This window comes from Anolis sagrei, chromosome 6 (assembly GCF_037176765.1).
Source record: "Anolis sagrei isolate rAnoSag1 chromosome 6, rAnoSag1.mat, whole genome shotgun sequence".
Classification (NCBI taxonomy): domain Eukaryota; kingdom Metazoa; phylum Chordata; class Lepidosauria; order Squamata; family Dactyloidae; genus Anolis; species Anolis sagrei.
The window spans coordinates 88,759,746-88,784,211 of NC_090026.1; the positions used below are offsets into that span (position 1 = coordinate 88,759,746).

The 24,466-nt window shown below is 37.3% G+C and overlaps 1 protein-coding gene across 4 annotated transcripts in view; it reads right to left on the reverse strand.

Annotated features, from left to right (window-relative positions):
- PLCL2 (phospholipase C like 2) overlaps positions 1 to 24,466 on the reverse strand; it is a 135,194-nt gene that overhangs the window by 33,736 nt on the left and 76,992 nt on the right. For all 4 annotated transcript variants that reach the window (XM_060781978.2, XM_060781980.2, XM_060781977.2 and 1 more), the window contains exon 3: positions 1,873 to 4,359. In XM_060781978.2, the coding sequence (XP_060637961.2) occupies positions 1,873 to 4,359 (2,487 nt within the window). The remainder of the gene's footprint in view (positions 1 to 1,872; positions 4,360 to 24,466) is intronic.

The following is a 24,466-nucleotide window of genomic DNA, read 5'->3' on the forward strand; positions in this document are numbered from 1 at the left end:
ATCCCTTTGCTAACAAGATTAATCAAGCAGAAGAAGTATGTCAGCAGTTATTTTAGATTAAAATTGCCTATTCACAATCTGTCAGAAAGCAGAGAAAATTACTTTGAAACTATAAAATGTAAAATATTCAAACATATGCAATAAGCAACTATTTATTCACACTTTTGCAAACCCCATTCCACCAGTTCTTCGGGATACAGGTTGAACATCTCTGATCTAAACTTTCAGAATCCAAAATGCCCCCAAAATTGACATTTTTGCTTTCTGATAATTCTACAATGACAAATGTCATTTCATGTACGAAAGTATAAATATATTTTATAAAGTTACCTTCAGGCTATGTGTATAGGGTGTATACATTTGTATACAGGGTGCTTACAAAATGTAAACAAATACATTTTGTGTTTAAACTTGAGAGCTATATATTACCACTTCATCCCACTAGAGACAAAAATCCACTTAAAATCCGGTTTCTGCCTCCTGCAGAATTCTGGGGTTTGTAGTTTAGTGAGGCTGCTAAAGGCTCCTCCCTAAACTACAAACCCCAGAATTCTGCAGGAGGCAGAAACCGGATTTTAAGTGGATTTTTTCTCTAGTGTGATGAGGCCCCTAGATATCTCACACTGTACATATATGCAAAGTCAACTACTGCATGCCAAAATCCAAAGAAATCCAACATCCCAAACACTTTTGGTTGCAACTATTTTGTGTCAGGGTATTTTTAACCTGTATTTTAACTGACTAAACAATGCAGGATAATTCTAACAATTTAGAGTATCACAGACCAGACATCTGTTGCTAAATAATGACCCCACATTATTGTTAATGCAAATCACAATTTAAGGATTTTTACATAAACATTTAGTTTAGGATATTTGTAAAGCCTGTAATATGTACAGGCTACACAAAATGTGAAATATTTTTCAATACTGTAATTCTATTCATTAAAATGGGCACATGCATTAGTATGCTACCAAAACTATTTTAAGAGAAAATGTAACTTTAGTCTCTAGATCTCTGGAAGGAGCAAGCAGCAAGCATGAGAAAAGAGGCCCCAATAGTTTGATTGGCATACATTTATGTTGTGTCCATACTTTCCAAAAAAAAATTTCAATTGCTTGTGCCAATTCTTATTTTGAGAACTGGCACAGTGAACTATCTGGCAGGCTGCGATAATCTTTAATCTAGATAAATGTATGTACTGAATGGTGAATTACAATTAAATACTTGTTTTTACATTTATGTATTCCAAATGTATAGTTTAAGAAAGGGCAGAGCATCATGGAGCCCCCCGCCCCCACCCAGAGGTTGTTGGATTAACAGTGGTCCCCACGATTCACACGTTTGATTAAAGAACTGAAGTCCCAGTAATTCATCTGGACTGTAGGTTCTTAGCAGAATATAAACTATGGGCCCATAATTCACTAATCTGCTTACTACAACCTCATCCATTTCATAGGATTGTCTTAACCATGAGACACTCAGAGGTGGGTTGCCACTGCCCTTCTCTGAATATAGCCTACAGCACCTGGTAATTCCTGACAGTCTCTCTTCCAAGTATTAACTATGTCTAGCCCACCTTAGGTTCTGAGATCTGCAAACAGATTCTTTCAGGATATGCAAGCAATTAGATGCCCAGTTCCAAACTTTAAAAAACTGTTCTGTTGATTACGTTTCTATATTCTCACTTGGAATTCACCAAAATTCTACTATGAAGCATTCATTTAACATGAGGATCAAATACGTACCAGACAAAATCTAAGTGTGGTAATTGGCTAATCGCAATTAAATACAGCAAAGGTCACAAGATCTTTTAGAAACACATACAAATTTGCTGGTGTATTACTGAGAAATAAAAATAAAAGGAGGTACCTGCATGTTCTCCCTCAAATCTGTGGCATCCCGTATGGGCTGGAGAGCATTCTTGAATACTTCGTCAATTGTTTTAATCCAAAGCGTCCTCATACAGGCATACTCTCTGGATTTCTTGCTTTTCCTAACAGAAAGGCCTCGTTTGTGAGGCTTCCCACCACCTCTTCGATTTGTAATGGCCACATGAACAAACAAGAAAGTATGTGCTAGAGGTTCTCCTACTAAAGACTGAAGTGGAACATGCCGATAGCCTGTCTGTAAACACTCAAAGGGAATTGTGTATTGTCCGATAAATTCATCCCCAATGTAATCGTCATCTAGCACTACAAAGCGTACCATGGCAAGTTCAGGGAGATTAATCTGAAATTCAAAACTCTCATCAAAGATTGGATTGTCCCCATTTTGATGCACAGTTTTTGTCCTTTGCTCTGCACAGTCAGCTGGGATCCCGTGGATTTCTACATATACATAAGGGTCTACGACATCACCTTTGGCACCTGACCCTTTTGGTTTTGGGAAATTCTGTCCACTAATAATCTTAACATGAAGAAGCTGAGGTGAAACTCCAGGCACACTGTCCTTTGTGTTTGCACTAAAAAAAGATACTTCTTCCCGCATTATAGCAGGCCGTAGTACATAGCCACAATTGCCATTTTGTCGAAACCAGCCAATGTTGAGGTCCATCATCAGTCCAGGGGTCTGAAAGTTCATTGCCACTATCTGACAACCACATTTCCAAAAATCCTGGGGGTTCATATTACTAGAATCAATCCTCATAGGGCTAGGGAAAACTCTAGCCAGGAAGCGTTTGTTGTAATTCACAAAGTCTCCAGGATTTTCATTTGCGTATTTGTTAGCAAGCACTTCATTAAAGGAACAAACTTCCCAATATTTCTGAATCTGAAATGAAAGCTGAAAATCTTTGAACTGAACTGACTTGCAGATGCTTACCAGTTCTGAAAGCTCTTTACACAGTTGAAACCGTTTCACTGGGACAGTGTTCTGCTGCTCCACCCCCTCCTTTCCCATTCTCTGTGACATTTCCGCTCCTTCATCTTCATCTGTAACATCTCCCTCTAGCCCAGAGCAATTAGAAGGTAGCTTCTTGGCTTTAATTAGTACTTTCCCTTTCAGAGAATCAGGAGAAGGCAGGTAAGATTCCTCTATGTTTGGTGACTGTGTGTGCAGCTTGTCTCCCAATATTTTCTTCATATGCTGAACCATCACTTTCTGTTGCTTGAGAGAACAATGGTTTTCTAAGCACAAAATGAGAGGGTAGTCGGAAGCAAAGAATGCATATTTGTTAATAATGTCTATCACACTGCGGAAGACTATCTGTGAAGTCATTGTGTGACCTGTATAAATCACAGGTTCATTGTCAGGACCGTCCCACACATCCAACTCAACACTGCGACATCCCATTTTCAAAGCACGAATATATCCTGTGATGTCCGAAGGGCCTCTGAACTGGTCCTCAATCAAGTATGTGTTATGAGATGAATTTATGAAATAATGAGATAATGGTTGGTCCATGTCCTGACATATCTTTTTATGCTCTGGATCAAATATATGACATTCTGGGGACGTAAGATAATTTGTGAATCCATCTATGGAAAGCCAGCCCTTTTCCTGACCTTCTTGAGATGGCTCATACTTACGAATAATATCAAGGCTAATTTCTTCAGTGACATGTGCCATACCCTGTTCGGCTTCTAAAAACATCATAAGGTCCTTGGTATCAAGGAATTCTTTATTGCTAGAAAACTGAACTAATAAGAAATAAATCTCAGGACGAGTACAAAGCTCATGAAAAACTTCAACAAACTCCCCCTTCGTGACTTCTGTGCCAGGTTTGTCTTTTGATCTGTGTAGCTCTTTGAATTTCAGTTCAATTTTACTTGTTTTTAAACCAGGGTTCAAGTTTTTTATAAACTGTACAGCTTTGCATAAGGACACACGCCCCAAACTATCTACATCTGTTTCATTAAACATTTGGGAAACCCATGAAGTCCGCATTTTATCTTGACTGCTTTCAAGCATGTCTAGTGTATGTTTTCCATAAGATATCAGGTATCTTAGCCCAGTCACCCAAATATTTGCAACATCAGCAGAATTTGCAACAAGATCTAAAGATTCATAATTATCTCCATAAATAACAGAAAATGCACAGTCTTCTGAAATCTGGTCAGAAATTCCATTACTACGAAAAATGTCAGTATTTTTCCCAGTTCTCACTTCTTTGATGGATTTAATATCAATCTTTGCTTTTTCTGAATCTTTCTTTGAAGGTTCCCAGCGCAGAGATTGCATATCTGCATCTAAAAGGAAGTACCGGTGGTATATTCTAGAGTTGGATCGAACTTTCCTGAGTTCTGAACCTTCAACCATGGAGTTGATACAGTCACTGGCACTACTGATCTTCTTCTCAGTAGGCATGCTGCTAAACGATACCGTCTTTTTCCGTTCTCTTTTTTGCTTTGTACCATCCTGGAAGCAGAAGGAAAATTTCACAGATTAAGTGCCAGATGACCAAAATAGATATCTATATGTATAATTAGGACTAACTAATTTGCCCACAAAAGCATTAGTTTATGCATAAGAAAATAAAAATCACATGAAACGTCATTTTATCCACTCCTGGTCCTATGCAAGTTTATTTAGAAATACAATTAGTCTTTCTCAATTGCTAGGGTTAGCGGCACAGGAATCCATGAATGTGGGAAAACACTTTTTTTAAAAAAAAAAAGCTAGTTTTTTAAAACCTGAGAAAAAACATCTCTAGAAATCTCTAGGATCTCTAGCACAACCCTATGGCCAACGTCCACTGGAAGTTGACTAGAGTTATACTGAAGGACTTAGAAATTCCTAGAGACAACATATTAATGAAATCTGCCAATAATCAAATATGCAAAAGCTAAACTTGCAAATGTGGAGGCTGACTATATGTCCATATGAAATTCAGTGAAATGTAACTCTACGTGTGCAGGGCATTTCGGTCACAATTATTCCTGATGTTGTATCTATATTATTTTTGTGACAATTGCAATAGCCCTGTGATATATAGTTGCTGGCATTACTAGATTTTAATCCTGTTCTAGGTGCATAAAGCTTTTAGGTTTCTAGACACTAATAGTTAGCACAAGGACAAAAAAAAATTCACTCCTTTCTTACAGATAGACTGGATTAAGGCTCTTGCTATGTGGGAGAAAGAGAATAAAATGGCACATAGATTTAAAGTACTAAAGTAGGGGTGAACACATCTAGTGGGACTAGGAGCAATCTTCTTCCCATGGCTGCAGTCACTGACAAAATACCCCCCCCCCCTCTCCAAAACAACTGGAAATCCATTTGTGTCTTTGGAAAAAAAACGTATTTTTCTGAGGCTCCTGTAATCTGTTTCAACAGTAAACTGCTACTTCTGAAGGTAAAGATACAGAAGTAATAAATGGCAAAGAAGGAGTATTTCTTGAGTTTGCCTCATGGCAAACAGGAAGGAATAGTGCTACTGAATCCATTCCCATGAAGATGCTGGTAACCAGTTAGAATAGATCAGGAAAACCTGTCTGAAAAGCTGGAAAGGAGAACATTATAATTGCTTTAAAAAACTAATTATCAATGCAACCAAATTGACCCTCAACTACATAAACAATCTATAGCTTCGACCACGTATGAGTCCAGGAATGGGAATCCTGTGGCCCTCCATTTATTCTAAGACTGCAACTCCAAGCATTCTTCACTATGATCTTTTTAGGGCTGATGAGACTTGTAGCCCGTAATGGATGACCACAGAATCCCCACCCAGAACTATCTGGGGTAATCAGTAAAAATGTAACCAGCTCTAATGTCAAAGCATCAACCTCCTGCAGAGGGTTAGAATACAGCCTCTTGCAGGACAAATACATTAATGTGAGATTAACCAAGTTTAGTTATAATTCCTCAGAGTTGGAAACACAGATGCACTTAACTAAGAAGTCTGTTAACAGTCAACGGAGAGAAGAAAAAAATGGCAGTAGAGAAAGTAAAACAACTATAATTCCAGAACCATAGTTTAGGTATGTTCACATATACAAACAAAATATAATGGACAAAAATGTTGCACAAAGGATCCCAAAGCATATATGTGAAAAGGCAGAAAGAAGATTTAGGTCAAAACAAAGTCCATCTCGACCCTTCTGGCAAAAAGTTTAATGTGGGATCCATGACTATAACATCTACTTATTTCAATTGAAAATCCTTAACTAAACAGGAAATGGGACTACAAAATTGACACAATAGCTCTAGTATAGTATCTTGGGTTAATGGTTATATAATTTTGGTTTGTTTATTTAAGAGGGGTCAAACAAAGTTAAACCAATACATTAATACATCACCTAGCTCTTTAGACTTATTGGGTTCCTGTTGATTCAATGGTTCTACTCTAGATATATCTTTTAAACTGTATTTTTCTACTGTCTTAAGTATAGACGTACAGTGCCCTATTAACAATATTGATATAAATGAAAGGGAATATTTCACTATCGAGAGAGAGAGAGAGAGAGATGTCTTCCTTTGGTATGTCATTATTTTGAGGCAAAAATAACTAAACATAGTCAAATGTACATCAATTTCAAACTATAAGATATCTGAGAATATGAGGAATCAAAGTTGTGATTAAATAAGATGTTGTGTATAAAATGTGTGTTTCAGTAAAACAGTTTCTAAGATATGGCAGTATCTTCTATTATCTCAACATTAAAGAATAATGCAGCTATTCTCCTGGAATACGTCTCTGGTAAAATCCATCAGACTAAATTATTAATGTATACCTCTACAAATCAGAAAGAAACCAAGCCAGGTGGAAGTCTTTCCCCAGTCAATGAATCATCATTGCTTTACAAACAAAATTATATCTCAAATATTACAGTCACAGGAACCTTATCAAATGAAATGTGTTGGAACATACATATCTCATCATTAATACATGCAAACCCATTTTGTTTTTTAGATTTCATAGTTAAAGATATCAAATGCTTGAAAGATATATTAATTCCTATACTTTAATAGTTTTCCTAGATTATTACTTTTAAGGCAGAAAGATAACTTTGTTGGGGGCGATATAGGCAGCATTCCCTAAGGTACATTTTCCCAGCACTCAATGACAATGTTTTGCCAATGGGAAAAATGCTTTCTTCTAGAACGTGTTTTTCTCTCAAAAATGTCAATTATGATTGTGAGTGCTGTGTTGTAAGTCCCTGCAGATGCACAACAGGCATCTATCAGGTAGCACTCATGACATCTAGAGATGGGGAGAAATTTATTCAGTTAACACTGGAATAAAGATCCACCTAATTTGCATTTCCCAATGCAAACAGATACAAACAGATAAGTGGTTATGCTCCAACAGGCATACTTTTCTGAATTTTATGATAATGCAACTCTCCAATCAGAAATGAAATTTTAATAGTGACAATGCACACAAAAATTAGTACCTTTGTGAAAATAACATTAAAATGTGTTTATAAATGAGAACTCTGAAGGAACACATATAATAATATATTAATGAGAACTCTGAAGGAACACATATAATAAAAGAAATGTATGGATATGGAAATGGCATGAAAAAGAGTTCAGCTTTGGAAAACAAGGAAAGAAGTGAAACTAATTTGCTTACCCCTGGTGGCATCACTGTGAAGGGAAGGAAGACATCTCCCCTCCCTTCAACACTAACACAAACACACAACCAAATAACCAAGAACAAGAATGCAGACAATTCCCATTTAAACTCTGAATCACCAGGAAGGTTATTCCATATGGTTTGTATAAATATCTAGCCACTTCATTGAACTGTCACCTTTTTGAGAAATATTATTTATTTTGAAAAATTATTCCCTAATGCTCTCCTATAACATCCTCTTTTAAAGTAGGGAGCAAGGTTGTGGTTATTTGTAAATCTTCACAACTTAGATATTTTGCTTTTGGTTCTGCACCAATACTGATGTAATAATTTATTTTTGGAACGCCCTTCCAAAAGATCTTCGACAGGCCCCTACTTTAACAGCTTTCAGAAGGAACCTAAAAACTTGGCTGTTCCGATGTGCCTTCTCAGATTAGGAATTCCCCATCCCAAGTCCTAGAAGCACTTTAGTACAATTAATATTGCTGCACACCGCACTATTTTATCCTACGTGCCTCCTGCCATTTCAGCACTTTTAACCCTGTACCCCATTGCTTTGGCCGGCCCAGTTTTTAAAGTGTCCTGATGTATTGTCACTGTTGTTGTTATTCTGCTTAACTATTTTGATTTGCTTTGTTTATTGCTGTGTTATGTTTTTTTTTTTTTTACTGTATTGTGTTCTGAGGCTTCGGCCTGTGTAAGCCGCATCGAGTCCCTCGGGAGATGCTAGCGGGGTACAAATAAAGTTAATAATAATAATAATAATAATAATAATAATAATAATAATAGTGTGTGCACACACATATGACAGCATTTGAGCAAAAGGGGTGACTCTACACCAAAGTTTTCCAAACTGTGTCCGCTGCGGTATATAGGTATGTTGCGTGAACATAAATGAAAAGTTTTCATGAGATATGTTGTGTCCCTTACATTTTGTTATTACAATTTATATGTGTGTTTTTATCTCTTATAAAGGGTTGGTTCCACCTCCAATTTGCTAGAAAAACTGAATTAAAGTAAAGGTAAAGCCTTCTCCTGACATCAAGTCTAGTTGTGTCCAACTCTGAGGGGTGGTCTCATCTCCATTTCTAAGCTGAAGAGCCGGTATTGTCCGTAGACACCTCCAATGTCATGTGGCCAGCATGACTGAACGGAGCACCATTATCTTCCCACCAGAACGGTACCTATTGATCTACTTACATTTGCATGTTTTCAACCTGCTAAGTTGCCAGAAGCTGGGATTAACAGCGGGAGCTCATCCTGCTCCCCAGATTTGAACCACTGACCTTTCAGTCAGCAAGTTCAGCAGCTCAGTGGTTTAACCCGCTACACCATTACACTGAATTACAATAAAGTGTGTCACCAACATGAAATGTTTGGAAAGCTTTCATCTGCACTATAAAATTAATGCAGTGTGATACCTCTTTAACTGCCACAGATATAGTTATATACGTTATAGCTTCCCCTGTCAAAGAGCGCTAAAATCTCACCAAACTGCAACTCCTAGGATTCCGCAGCAGTGAGCCATGGCAGTTAAAAGCAGTGTCAGGCTAAATTATTATTATTATTATTATTATTATTATTATTATTATTATTATTTTAATCTGCTTCTTCTCATGCAGATGTGCTCATATACATTGTCTAGAAATATTATGTGGTTTCTGAATTCAGAAATGTCTACAAACATTTTAAATTACCTCATAACCAGAGTTGGCAGGAGACAGATATTAGTTATCCAAATGCAGAGTATTTCCCTAGCTCTCAGTAACAATTTCGGCATTCGTATTATGCTGTCATCTCATCAATTCACTCTCAGGGTTTTCAGTGGCTGCCCCTAGGCTCTAGAATTGCTGCCTACTGAGGATAGAAAGCTCCCCTTCCCTTGCTATCCTTCTCTCAGAAAGGAAATACTTTTTTGTGAATCAGAAAGCTGAAAAGAAAAGGCTTTGTGAGGGTGCCGTACTGTTTTAATTGAGTTCTTTTTAAAGTATTAACTGTATTCTTTTCAAATAGTCACTTTGGGAGTCAATCAAGAGAGAAAAGAGGGCTATAAATAAAAATGATGATGATGTTTTAAATTGTTTTAATATTGTTAATAGTTTGATCCTATTTGAACATTGGTCTTTTGTAGGTTTCTAGTTACATGGTACTCACTTTAATTACAAGCCCTTTGACTTCAATGTCAACATGACTTGTAATTATTGGCCCTAATCATTGGCCATACTGGAGCTCCTGGTGGTGCAATGGGTTAAACCCTTGTGCTGGCAGGACTGAAGACTGACAGGTCACAGGTTCAAATCCCGGGGAGAGCGCAGATGAGCTCCCTCTATCAGCTCCAGCTCGCCATGTGGGGACATGAGAGAAGCCTCCCACAAGGATGGTAACACATCAAAAACATCTGGGCGACCCCTGGGCAACGTCCTTGCAGATGGCCAATTCTCTCACACCAGAAGTGACTTGCAGTTTCTCAAGTCACTCCTGACATGACAAAAAAAAATTGGCCATACTAAACAAAGGCTTATGTATGCTTGCTTTTTAAAAACCAGCCATATTCCAAAATACCGGACAAGATCTTATGATGTACTGACATAAAAGAAGCAGCTTTGTACATGGAATTGGAAAGGGGCATTTTCATAGTCCCCCACACCCTACATCCCCAAGAAGACTTTCTCCTTCTCACTTGTCCTCCATATAAGTAAAACTTCTGCTTCAGAGGGTTTCCAAGTGCTCCTGAACAGATACTGCATATGGAAAGAAACCCACTCTTATGAGTTCTGCTACAAAGCTTTTTCTATCAGGGTATGACAGGGTTTTACTATGAGTTTTACTATGAACTAGGTGTACCTAGCCACGCACTGCTGTGGCCCAGTCTGGTTAAATGGAAAAGAAAGAAAAGAGAAAGAGCTGGTTTCTAATACATGTAATTTCATAATGCTTGTGGGTGCACAATATTTTTTGTTGTTCCATTGTCTATGAAATAATGGGAATAATAATAATAATAATAATAATAATAATAATAATAACACTGACCTATATTATTTAATAATAATACTGGTGTATATAATAATGATGATAATAAAAATAATTCTGTTGTATATAATAATGATCAGTGTGTTCTGAGGAAAGTGTTTCCTTTCCTTTTCTCCTATCTATCTCCCTTCCTACCATACATTCCTTCCTTCCTCCTGAGCCTCCAGTCTTCCTGGAGGCGCAGGCGTGAGGTGGTGCCGGGCAAGGCCAGGCAGGGCACAAGGTTACAGAAGCCCGGGGCTTGGGCTGGGCCTATCTCCTTGCCTGCCTCCTTCCTTCCCTCCTCTGGGCTCGTGCCCCACCCCTCTCCCCATCATGGATTTCCCTATCTGCCCCGCCACCCTTTTCCTGCTCTTCTCCCGGTTCTGCTTCGGAGGGAGACAGGCAGGCAGGCTTGGTGGGGTGGCGACCAGACTGTAGATCCCTAATGGTGGCTCCAGCCCTGATGGGGTCACTTCACAATGAGTTGCTTGGACATCCAGTAGATGGCGCTGTTTTGATGCCATGCATGTTTTTACCTCCCATAAGAGTGACATCTATATAATAGTAGGTATGTGAATACATAAAAACATTTGCCAGTTTGAATGCTACACTGTGTCCAAATTTCAAAGCAATCAGTGAAATATTTTGGGAGATTTGAGGTCATTCACAAATGGACATTTACATTTTTATTTACATAGACTTTAAAGTTAAGATTGTATTGGCATGAATTATTTCAGTGTGTTCTAATATTATGTCTATGTTTTAATGTCTATGTTTTTGTCTCTGTATTTTAACTACGTTGTGCCTCTCCTCAAGCCTTGCGGAGAGGCAGGGAAAAAAATCTTATTATGATAATGATGATGATGTAGATTGCTGCATCCAGAATAATCTATCAGCAATACTTTTGCTGAGCAAATTAATACACAGCATGCACTCTGTATTCGAAGTATCCTCATCATGGTTTCAAACCAAATTCAACCTTGCTTATATATATTACTGTTGCTCCTTTGTTAAAATGTGACACGATACTACCAAACAAGAATGAAACCATACCTATATAGCAGCACAAATCATTATATGAATCTGTAATGTCTCCATAAGGGGAGGCTGCTAGCTTTGCCATCAGACACAAATATGTGCCAAGGAGAGAACATAAAATAAGAAAGGTAAAAAGGTGGGCAAATCACACAAGAAATTAAATTCTTATAGACATCAATGGCAATTGAAAGCCATCATAGCCTGATGCTGGCCTTTGTTCTTTTTATAGTCTCAAATGAGAAGTCCAATGTGTGTTCATGATTCGCTAACATTAAGCCGATTGCTCATCCAGATGTCTATAAATAATTAAATAGCATGGACAGTGCTGCACTGACATACACAAAAATATCCCTTGCCTAGAGGGATGGAAAAACTGTTAAAATGTTCTACTTTAGGGTCTAATGGGGCTGAAAAGTTACAAGCATATAAAGGGTTTAAAGTGAATGTCACTCCAACACAAATCTGGAAAATTTCAACACATAAGTCAAGGATTTTGAAATTTCTCATTCAATTTTTGAAAAGGTTCCTAACTGCCATTATGTACATCATACTTATATACTGTTTCTTCTATTAGAAGAAGAGCATTTAATGTAGAATGTCAGTGACTTATTCGAAGATTAATAGATTTCACATTGATGTCTAATAGATTATGATCTATAGTGCACAGTGGATCCCATTAAACTCAAAACACTGTACAGTATTCACATCTTAAATTAAGTACACTATGAGTAAAAGACACTGAAAAGAAATTCCTAAAAAATCCAATCCAATCTAAATGAATCTGTCACTGAAAACAATGTGAAAAGTTAGTCATAAACAATTTAGGCATGTTCAAAGTAGTCTAGATTAAATTCATTTGCAGGTAGTTTGAAATATTTCACTAAAATTTCATAATTCTGTAAAATTTGGAGAAATTTTAGTATATACATCTATCTATTCCTTTTGCACAATGAAAATGCAAGGCATTTTGGCTTTATATGCAGAAATTACTCACAGGTATGTGCGTGTTTTAGAAATTTTATTTTTGTTAATTTGATCGATTGATATTGTTCATGTTGTATTCAGTCAAATTGTGTATTGTTTTGATGATATATAATTTTATTTTATGAGTGGCACCTTGAGTACTTTGTTAGCCACCCCTGAGTCCCTTCAGGGAGATGGTGGTGGGATACAAATAAAGGTATTATTATATTATTATTATTATTATTATTATTATTATTATTAGATAGTTTCCTATAATTCTTAATTCTCAGCTCTTTGTCTTATCAGAGAAGTGTCAAACTAAGAAGCATTCATAACAGATATACATTGCATAGTGAGGATTGTGTGATATGCTGATGACTTCATTGATAACTAAGGGTACAATCCAACATATACTCAGTTAAATAGGCCTTATTCATCTTCATTAACAGTCAGAAAAGTCTCTTACACTCTCATGAAGTAAAAGATATGATGCACCCATCTCTATTCATAGCTGAAAAATTAATGAACAAAACAAATAAGTCCTATGTTGTGCCTATTGATTTTAAATAAGTGGAACACACCATAAATTTCCTCAAGCCCTCATCAAACGGAACCTAAATTCGGAGATATTTTAAATAACACACACATACACACCTTCAAACTAAATACTGTACAGGCAGCCCCTGAGTTACAAACATCCGAATTAGAAATGACTCACAGTTAAAAATGGGGGTGTGACAACAGAAAGAGAGAGAAATCTACCCCTCGGAAAGGAAATTCACTCCTAAAATAGTTCTCATGGGAAAAAGGTGTCTCCACTAAAGTTTTTCACCAATGCTTGTTTCCACAACAAACCAAATTTTTCAAAATCGAAATATTATCACAGGGACTTAAAGTGAGGTGAAAACTTCTGAACAGCAGCAGAGACAGCAAAACTAACACCACAGGTGTGTTAACCCTTTCCTCCATCCAAAGGTAGATAGGTAGGTAGGTAGATAGATAGATAGATAGATAGGGTTACACTTTAAAATCTGACTTACACTTTCAACTTAAGAACAAACTTACAGAACTCATCTTGTTCATAATGTTGAGACTGCCTGTATTACAAGGCAGATGAATTTTTGTTAGCAATTATCCACATGTGTATACATATATCAAGATGCTTATATATCAATAAATAAGGATCTATAACATGGCAAAACCTAAACATGGAAAAATACACAGTGAGCCCTCTACATTTACTGGAGTTAAGTGGCACAAAAGTGGGAAAAGTGAATTTTTAAAAACCCACTTTTTAAACCTGAGGGAACATCTCTCTGGGAATCTCTAGGTCCTCTACCTTGACACTATACTCAACTTCCACCAAAAGCAGACCACCCAAGCATGTCTGCACAACATGTGGCCCACACAAGCTTTTGGTGCGGCCTGCAAAGCGCCATCTACCCCATCTCCACTGTTGCTGAAAACCTCTCACCGCTACCCCCTCTGCCATTGCCATTGTACATCCTTCCCACCGTTGCCACATGGGAGCCCCACTGCTATCCCCCAGTTCCATTGCCACTCTGCCCCCTTATGTTGCCACCATCTTCCCCTGGGAAGGAAGGAAGGAGAGAGGGTGAAAGGGAAGAAAGGGAGGAAGGAAGAAAATGAAAGATGGAGAAAGACAGGGAAGGAGAAAGGGAGAAATAAATAAAAAGAAGTAGGAAAAAGAAAGGGTGGGAGGGAGAAAGAAAGAATGGAAGAAAAACAAAGGAAGGTAGAAAAAAGAGAGAAGGAAGGGAAAAGAGAGAAAAAGAAAATGCAAGGAAAGCAAAGGGAAGGGGAGAGAAAATAACGAAAGAGGAAAAAGGGAAGGGAAGGAGGCATGGAAAAAGAGAGAAATAAAGAGAGGGAGAGAGGGAGGTTTTAACTATGGCTCTGAACCTGACACTGGGTGACTTTAGGCACGTTACACTCATTCAGCCGCAGAGAAAGACAAAGAGAAATCTCCTTTGAAAAAAATCTTGACAAGAAACCTCTGTGATTGGATTGCCTTAGTGTTGCGCTAAGACTGAAACGACTTGGAGACACACAACAACAACAATCTTAATTAATCATTAATTATAACTTGCTTGGAAAGTGAAGTGCAAAAAACCTATTTGTGGCCCCAAGATCCTAACTAACTTCATCCTTTTTCTACTGCCATACAGTCACACTGGAGGGCCTAAGAGTTTTCAAGAAAGTGTGTATTTACCCAATCTGTGAATAATCAAATCCACCACAGTTAACCTGTAAATATAGATGCCCAAGATTCTCAGCAACCTCTGCTCATTTTGTGACTTGTAATAAAAGAAAGTAAAATGCTTGTTTAGATTTCAAATCTGGGAAGAATGCCAGATATTCCTTTAAACAATGTAAATAAACACTGCAGAGAGTGACCTCTGGGTTAGTACACTTGGGACACCTATCTCTAGTGAAACTGCTGTTGGGTAGTAGGGTGTACACTAAAAGTGAAGTGTGAACTAGATGCAAGTGTTCTGAACAAAATGATAAGATGCAAACCTCTGATTGGATAACCAATACACTTGAGGGAGTGTTGGAATAGAAGAAAAGAGTTAAGTTAGGGCCATCTCACTAGGCTGCTCTCTAGTATGTATCTGTTGTTGGAGGAGGAGGAGGTTACATGTAGCCTTCCCAATAAAACTTCCTAACAAACTATGGCATGTCATAATCTTGAGAAGGCCAGGAGATGCAGTCTTACATATGATTAATACTGTTAAGAAGTACTTGATAATTAACCCTCAAATGAACCAAGATCATTGGTTAAGTGTAAAATGTCTAAGAATATGATATGGGGCACTAGTATAAATTATGATTAATATGTGTAAAATAAGACATGAATCATAAAATTGCAGGTCAGTTTGTTTTAACCTCAGTCCAAAAAACTCTCAAATCATGTAAGATGTCTGTATCTGTAATATTATATTTACAATATAAAGAGAAATTAGGCTGTCAAGGATTAGGTTGATGTTTCTGTTTTAGCCGGGGTAATTTGCTGTAGAAATCCAGAGGAAGGATCGAAACAATGTCACAAGAGGATATTTCTGCAGAATACCACTTGACATATAAAAGCCTCTTCTTTGAATGTGTGGTATTAGAAAAAATGCATTCATGATGCTAACAAATCACATAAACCACATAATAGTCAACTTTATTAGCATCTCCTATAAGCTTTCCTTAGACTGTTGAATGTTATCTTAGGACAGCAGTAGGAATCGTGCAGCCCTCCAAAAGTGTTTGGGCTGAGTAACAACAGGTCTAGTCAATGAAGTCAGTATCAAAGGATGCCTGGTGATTTAGTACAATTAACATCTGCCAGGCCTCATTATTCCCATCCCAGTGCTAAGAATAATAACTGCAACAAAATCATCAGTAAAAGTAAATTCAGCTCACTGAAAATGAAGCTACTGTACTTCAAACATATCATGAGACAACTTAACTCATTGGAAAATGTAATAATGCTGGGAAAATCAGAAGGAAAAGATGGAGAACGCACAACAGGTGGATGAAGTCTATCAAGGAAGCCATTGCCCTGAATTTGCAAGGCTAAAGTAGGGTTGTTGAGGGTCTTGGAGGTCTTCACTGTACTTTAGAGAAACTAAATGGCAACACTGCCTTGGCAGCATATAGACTTTAGACCAGCAACAGGCAATTCTGGCCTCTAGATCAGGGGTCCTCAAACTAAGGCCCGAGGGCCGAATATGGTCCTCCAAGGTCATTTACCCAGCCCTCGCTCGGGGTCTACTGAAGTCTGAAATGTCTTGAAAGTACACAACAACAACAACCACAACTCTATCTCATCAGCCAAAAGCTCGGGGTCTACTGAAGTCTGAAATGTCTTGAAAGTACACAACAACAACAACAACAACCACAACCCTATCTCATCAGCCAAAAGCAGGCCCACACTTTCTACTGAAATACTAATAAGTTTATATTTGTTAAAATTGTTCTTCATTTTAATTATTGTATTGTTTTAAGTGTTTTTGCACTACAAATAAGATATGTGCAGTGTGCATAGGAATTCATTCATGCTTTTTCCAAATTATAATCTAGCCCTCCAACAGTTTGAGTGACTGTGATATGGTCCTCTGTTTAAAAAGTCTGAGGACCCCTGCTCTAGATATTATAATATTTCATCCCCCACCATCCTTCATTAGCTGATCAGTTCTCGTGTAACAATCCTATTTAATTTCATGACATTTCAGGTCAACCTTTCCTTATCTTAAGCACTGGAAGCTTGATTCATAATCCTTCTTCTTGCTTCAGTACTGTGCATCCTGGGACCATTTCCTCAGACACTGACTTTTCTTCCACCTTTCCATTTCCTAGTCTGCACCCATTTTCAGCTTTTAGGGTCTCAATCCCTTAGATTTTCTACATCCTGTGTGCTAATTCCAGATAAATTGTCAATGCTCTCTTCCCTCACAAAAGTTGGATAGCAGGCGGTTAAACTGTATGTATAATTGGACATTCTGAACTCCATATCAGCTCAGCCATAACCACAATACAATACAGACTTAATTAACATGCCTCCCTCAACAAATTAATGTACTGTCTCCTGACCCAGGGGGCAAGAGATGTTTAAAAAACAATAATGCACATGGAAGTCAAGATAGCTGATCAACAATAAGCAAGATACTTAAAACAGAACTCTGTACAAATCTGCTATTTGTACAGAAGATTAATCCGAGTTAACTATCTGCCTTATTCCAAACCAAATCATCTTATCCAGTCCAGTACCACCATGACTGGCCAGACAGTCCAGGTTTTCATCAGCCTTACTTAGTTCAACCCGCCACAGCCTAAGCCTGGGATACATGCATGCAAACTCTCTTGTACATGCTCTACCTCTGAGGTATGATGAACCATTTTCATTTTTCTTTGATTTTTTTTTTGAAATGGGAAAACAACTTAAAAACATTTTTTCAAAGATGCGAGGCTGTGTACCTGACTGCTAAGTGAGGTCGTTCTCTCTAGTTTACCCACCTGATTGGAAACAGGCATGTACGCCATCATTGTAAAGCAATGGCTCTCAACCTGTAGGTCCCCAGATGTTTTAGCCTACAACTCCAGGAAATCTCAGCCAGTTTACCAGCTGTTAGGATTTCTGGGAGTTGAGGGCCAAAACATCTGGGGACCCACAGGCTGAAAACCACTGCTGTAGAGACTGCATATCTTATTTATTTGCTGAGTCTATTTGCTGCCTTTTGCTCTGAGGAGGGATAAGCTGGCTCACAAGAAGAAGAATTTAAAACCTAACAATAAAATATAATCACAATTAAAAGGCATGACACCTAAATAATAGCTTATAAATAATATGAAATCATTAAAAATATATACAAGCTAAAACTAAAGCACCTCCCTCCTTGGATAACAAGGCTCCCTGTAAATAAATATTCAACACAACCTTACTTGAACAAAAGGTCTTTGCCTTCCAGCAGAGAGAGAAGACAAGCGGGAGCAAACTAGCTCTCATGGAAGGGAATTCCAGGGAATTAGAAGCACAGGGTGAGAGCTACAGTGTCCAAAGTCCATCCATCAGCATGGCCACATACCATGTTGCCTGGTGGATTCTAGAGGTTGTAGTCCAAAGACGTATGTTTCCCAAGCTCTTGCAAATTACCATGCCTATAGTTTATGTGAAAAATGATTTCGAGTGATGACAATATTGCTATATGTGCAAGACAGATTGAAATCTGATTACAAACTTTAGTTTAATTAAAATATACGGACCTCACTGACAGGTCTGTATAAAGGTGCAAGAGAACTGTTAATATGTGTATGTTGATTTTAAGTTGAAACACTTTTGATCTAAACACAAAATATAAAGGTGAACACTCTGAACAAAAGACTTTTTTAAAAAACATTTAAATGAAATTAGCTGCCATTTCATTTCATTCTGACCATGATTCTGCCAAGTAAGCTGCTATTTCACCGTTATCAAAATTAACATGAAGACAACACATAACTCATTATTGCTATTAGTCTTGGAATGTACAAAAATAATGGAACTGGTTGAATAGTTACAGTCCCTCTGTTTTGTTCTGCAGTAATGCTGAAACCCTTTCTACTGACTTGTTCTAGAAGTATTAATTTTCCCTTGACACAAATTAATACAAATGATCCAAGTGTCTGGGAGAATTCAGCACTGAATTTTCCTTTGACATTACTGACAAATGATTATAGCACTGGAAAACGGCTTTAAAATATGAGATTTCTCTCTCTGCTACAGCAAATCGAAAACATGCCATTAAAGCATCAATTTGTACATTTTTCCTTCCTATCATGCAATTTCCTGTTAACATGTTGTAATGCAGCTTTAAAAGCTTCTTGTCAGTTGCAGTCGCAGGTCTGGGCTTTCATTCCGTCCCTCTGGGTCAATCAGTTACCAGCTTCTTTGAAAACTAGAACAACAACAAAAAGGGTAACTCTTGCCTTAAAAGTTCTGCAGATAACAGAAGGCATGAAGTTAAGCCCTGATCAAATATTTTCATTTGACATTTGCGCAAACAGTCTGTAGCCTCACAGACTTTGTACAGTTGGTTCAAAGTTGGGTACAAAGATTAGTCCAGTTGCATTAGCAAAACACCTTTTCAAACTGATGAAGAAACAGCTGAAGCAACTAATCACTTTCTATATGGAGAGGGGACATAGTACTACAACTAGTATCAAAAGAATTTTGCTAAAAAGGACTTGGTTCTGTCAAACAATTCTCCAAAGCAGAGTGTCATAATGCAGCTGAAACATTCAAAGCAGCTTGCAAAATGACACCAATTTCAAAGGAAGAACTCAAACACCAGGCATACATAATCATCTTTGGGTTCCAGCCAAAGGAAATAATTCCATCAAATGAGACATAAACTGGTTTTGAAACTCATTGAAAAGCAGTACCATACTTTCAAAAGTAATATCTGATATGTCGTTGGGTCAGTTGGTCAAAGCTAGACATGGGGTGAAGGCCAGCATAAACCTAATCAGTTCTTTCAGTCTTAGCCACACAAGTGGACTCTGGAGCAAAATCCAAATAAACTGTAGTGAGATGTTCAATGAAACCCAATAGCAGTTCATGATATTTAATTTCCAAGAAATCACCAGTATCACCACATGAGATAAAGGATACCCAGTACTCAAAGCATGACAGCATAGTTGTTAGTAACATGGCTAATAATTGTGCAAGGAATTTCCTTCTACTGCATCTAGCACAAAATTGGCCAAAATGCATGCCTCCAGATGGAAAAGAAGAAGGTGAAGAGGAGGACTGAACTATGTCTAGTCCTAATATAAAGAACAGTCTCCCTTCATCAGTAACACATAAATATAGATGCTGGCAGCCTACAGTAGTTTATAGCTTACAGCAATTGTTGACATGCATAATTGCTGTCTCCATATCTGACCTTCAGTAAATTGTCATTTGACTCAGAATGCCTCATGGAACAATAGTTGTTGTTGTTAATTGTTTTTACATAGACTTCAACTTATGGCAATCCTATGACTGGGACACCTCCAAATGACCCTATCAACAGTCCTGCTTAGGTCTTACAAATTCAAGGCTGTGGCTTATTGAATCTGTCAATTTCCTCTTTTCCTACTGCCTTCTACATTACCAAGCATTATTGTATCTTCTCGTGAATTATATCTTCTCATGATACGGCAAGACTATGACAGTCTCAGTTTAGTCATCTAGGTTTCTAGGGACAGTTCAGTTTTGATGTGCTCTTGGACTCAGTTGTCTTTTTGGTTTATTACTTTAACACCCTCTCCAGATTTTGATGCACAGTGACAGAAGCAACGTGTGTATAAAACAGAAAGCTTCTGTGCACACGCTGGTCTTTGATATTTCCATTGTTGTGTTGAATATGGTTTTCAACAGTGACAACACTATCCATTGGCAATGTTCTTGGTGATTTGAAATCAGATAACTAATTATCTGTTAACAAAAAATCTGTGTGTCTTCTAAAAATATACAGTTTAGATAAAGTGGAAATAGGGGAGGCATCAATGCACTGAAAATACGTAACAGATTATCCTAGACCTCCTTTTAGTTTTCTAAATCTTCTATAGACAAATTTACTTAATGGTAGGAAGCAATATATAATGCATTTGTTGTATATAATTGATAAGAACAGTACTGCAGATGTTAAATTATCCCCAGGTAATTTAGTTTGTGCTTCTGGGATGGTCGCTTGCCAACCATCTGGTATGTTTTAAATCATACGTGGCACAGAATGTTGACAGATGAATTTGTACTCTAATCCTTTTGTTCTATCACAAACTATTTTGTGATAAATCAAAAGGATTATATTATACTTATTATATTTAGAAATAATAGTAATACTAAGTGTAGCACTAATAAATGAAGCACAAGAGATGAGGACAATTAATACTTGAGAGGCACAAATGCACTTGATATGAAAACAAACATAAAAATACAGAGGAGCTTTTAAAGGTGGGAGGGATGATACATCCCTTTTATTCTATAGGCTTCTTTCATTGTTTCCAAGCAACCAGAATCCTGTACTAAAGTAAGAAAGAGAGGTGGAAGCTCATGCACATGGAGACGAGTTCCTAGAGGAGCATGACTACATCATGTGTTACATATCCTGACAATGTAAGAAGGACAGGACTACTCCCACTCTAAAACCAATGCCAGCTCTGCAAGCAATGTTGCTATCAGTGACCGCTAGTCCCAAAATAGGAATGGCATAAAGGCAGCCTTACCATTTTCCCATGAGGCTCCATTGAGATCCTCTGGGATGGGGGAAGAACCAAGCTCTGCCTGCAAAAAATACTAGTGAACTCTCTCTCCCACACCACACATGTCCCATGTGGACACATAAGTAGGTGCCAGCAGAACTTTAGATGCAATAACAACTCTGAAATGGATTGACCTTGGGGCAGGTTAGGGTTTCTCCAATATAGCTGAATGGGGATCAAAATAAAAACCAAGCAAAAAATATGCCTCACCTTTATACATTCCTACAAATAGTAAATGCATTATATTATCTTACTGTAATTTACTTTTATTAGTGAACAAAAAAAGTGAATATCTGCAATTATTTTCCTCAAACCTATATAACTGCCCACTTTAAGGAATACTGTGTCCTCGGCAAGTGATTTAAAGTTCCATTTATCTGAGCAATTAGTAGAAACCCATTAGCAATGAATTAACAGTTGTATTATACAGAGTGTTGCATTTTAACAGCAGGCATAAAATTGATATAAATGTAAAGAAGGCTTTGTCAGAATGTTAAAAATGAATTAGGTTTCACGTTTAAAGCAAAATGCTTTTAAAACAATCCATAAAGCACTACTCTAAATGAAAACATGTATTAATTTATTTGAAAGCTTAGCTCCATAGACTGAGCATAGAACTGAGGACAGAAAGCATGCAAACAATATGTTATAACGGAAAGCGGTAAGTCTTTTAATTCCATACACACTACGCAAAGAGTTGCTAAAAGTAGAAGAATGACTACATAATGGAGAGAAGTATGTAGATCTGTTTTTAGTTTTTGTGTGTATGTATGTGTGTGTGTGTTTTGTTTTTGCCTTTCTGTTTTATTGTTTTTAACAGTTGCCTAGTTGTAGTCTTATAGAAGCAGACAGTATGTAGTTGTGTATATCTAAAAATGTGCTTGATTCTTTTCTTGACTAAAAAATAATTCCATATATATTTCTCATCAGAATTGTTATTATTGGACTAGATGACAAATAATTTAATCTGGATTACAGCAGATTCACATGTGTTCATATTTTGCAATACTTTGTTGATGTTGCAAATTTTGTATATATGTATGGGGATAGTTTATTATCTTATTAATGAACCATCTTGGAGACCCATGGAAGCATGGTGATGGCATGTGTTATAAACAGATTTAAGAGTAAAAATAAATGTAGGTTAACAAGAATTGGCCCATCAATTTGAAATTCTCAAGCAATAAAAGCCATGTCAAAATTTTCAAACATTTTTTAAGAGAACTGACCCAAACCAGCAACTCTACATACATGTCCTTTTTCATACAGAGAGAGTGCCCCAATATACTATTACCAAGTTGGTTTGACCCTTTTGAGTGTGCAATAGTTTTATCAACACTGACGGTTAAACTGCAGCACCTGTTTAGACACAGATTCATGTATACTTTCTGGTCATGAACAACTCTGTATAACAACCAGTAAAATCGGAATTGTTGAAAAAAATCATGCATTCAGTCATAAGACTTATCTCTCTGAAATCATATTATGTCACAGATTTCAGAGAAAGGTTATTTGTGCTTCTCTCTGATTGATTTGTGCATTGCTCCAACATGGTATTATTTATAAACCAGCTTTCCCCGAGGTCAGATTCTGACCCCACATAGTGTGGAAAGTCAATATGGTAATAAATAGGAATGATGCAAGTTTAAGATGCTGTCTCACATACCATTCTCAATATTACTATGAAATAGGAAAATGCAGGAGCCATGATCAGACTACAAAATGCACTCTTAAAAATCCTTTCTAAATGGGACACACTAAATAGTAATAATAATGATGCATTTAACACTAGCATGTAAAATGTTCAATCTTCAAGCCTTAGTACCTCCAGTTAAAAGGAATAATAAGGCAGCTGTTTCTGCCTTGAACCCTAAGAAAACCTCTGATACAAAATCATTTCTAAACTAGGGGCAGATTCATGCTAAGGCAACTTCATATGAAAAAATGCATGCAACTATAGTTCCATTTTGCACAAATAGACACTGCTCTTATAATTCATATAAACCATTTACCAAAGATCTACTTTATTGTTCTATATGCACAAAGTGAGTATTCAATCTCCTACCACCCTTTGCTATTAGTATAGGATACCCAAAGGGTAATTTTTCAGTATTTCTTTGGAATTAAACAGGAGCTTAATTCCTATACACACTTTATTTATTACTACACTACCAGTTGTTCCAGATCAACTTTGTGCTGGCTATTGTCTGCTATCTGTTTTCTAACTTCTTGCATGGGTTCTTCTTCAATCTACTTTAAGTTGTTTCCCACTGGTCTCTCTTCCTGGCCCATAAAAACACCAGGACAAATGTTTCGACTTCAAAAGGTTGGAGTTTCACCAACCACAGCTATATTAATCATTTTACATTGCTTTTGGTGACCAGTAGCTTTCTTTGCATGCAAATCAGAGGTGGACAATTAAAACAAGAGCTATGGTGGGTTGTAAGTGTCAATTTTAAGCTGAAAATATACCCTGGAAATCATTAGAAGTCTAATTCTAGTTCCCATTCATTCTTTCTCAACTGATTTTTTGCTCAACTTCTGTGCTCTTTAAAAATAATTGGATATGAGAAAGGTTGGGCAGCCGAATGCTACCCCAGTTTTGGGACCTCTCATGGGTAATGTCCATCCAATACAGGATCTGAAAGGTTGTGGGGACTTGGGACTACAAAAAAAAATAGGGTTGGGATACCATTCCCCAACTGTGACCTAAAAGACAAGACTGGATGCCTTTTGCTATTCTTTTCCAACATGACACAATCCAGATATGTTGGACTAGAACTTCTAGCTTCCTCCAGTCAGCTATGAAATGTACTAGGTTGGAAGAAATGTGTTCTATCAATTTAGCCTATAGTAGAGAACAGTTGGTATCCATCATGTAAAATTGGAAATAAAAACAAGAGTGAGAGAAGGATGCCAGTGAGTGGTCTGTTCAAACCTCAACAGTGTGTAAAGAATATGAGGAGCGGATAAATTCGCATGTGAGTAAGAACAGGTGATGGCCCAATTCCAAGTATTCCAGAGCACACTTCCTTTTTTTGCACTGCCTGTGGTGAAGATATAAGCCTTACACTTGGAATATTGTTGTAGTGACAACCAAAGCTACTATGTATTACAACATAGGTGTGGACTGCC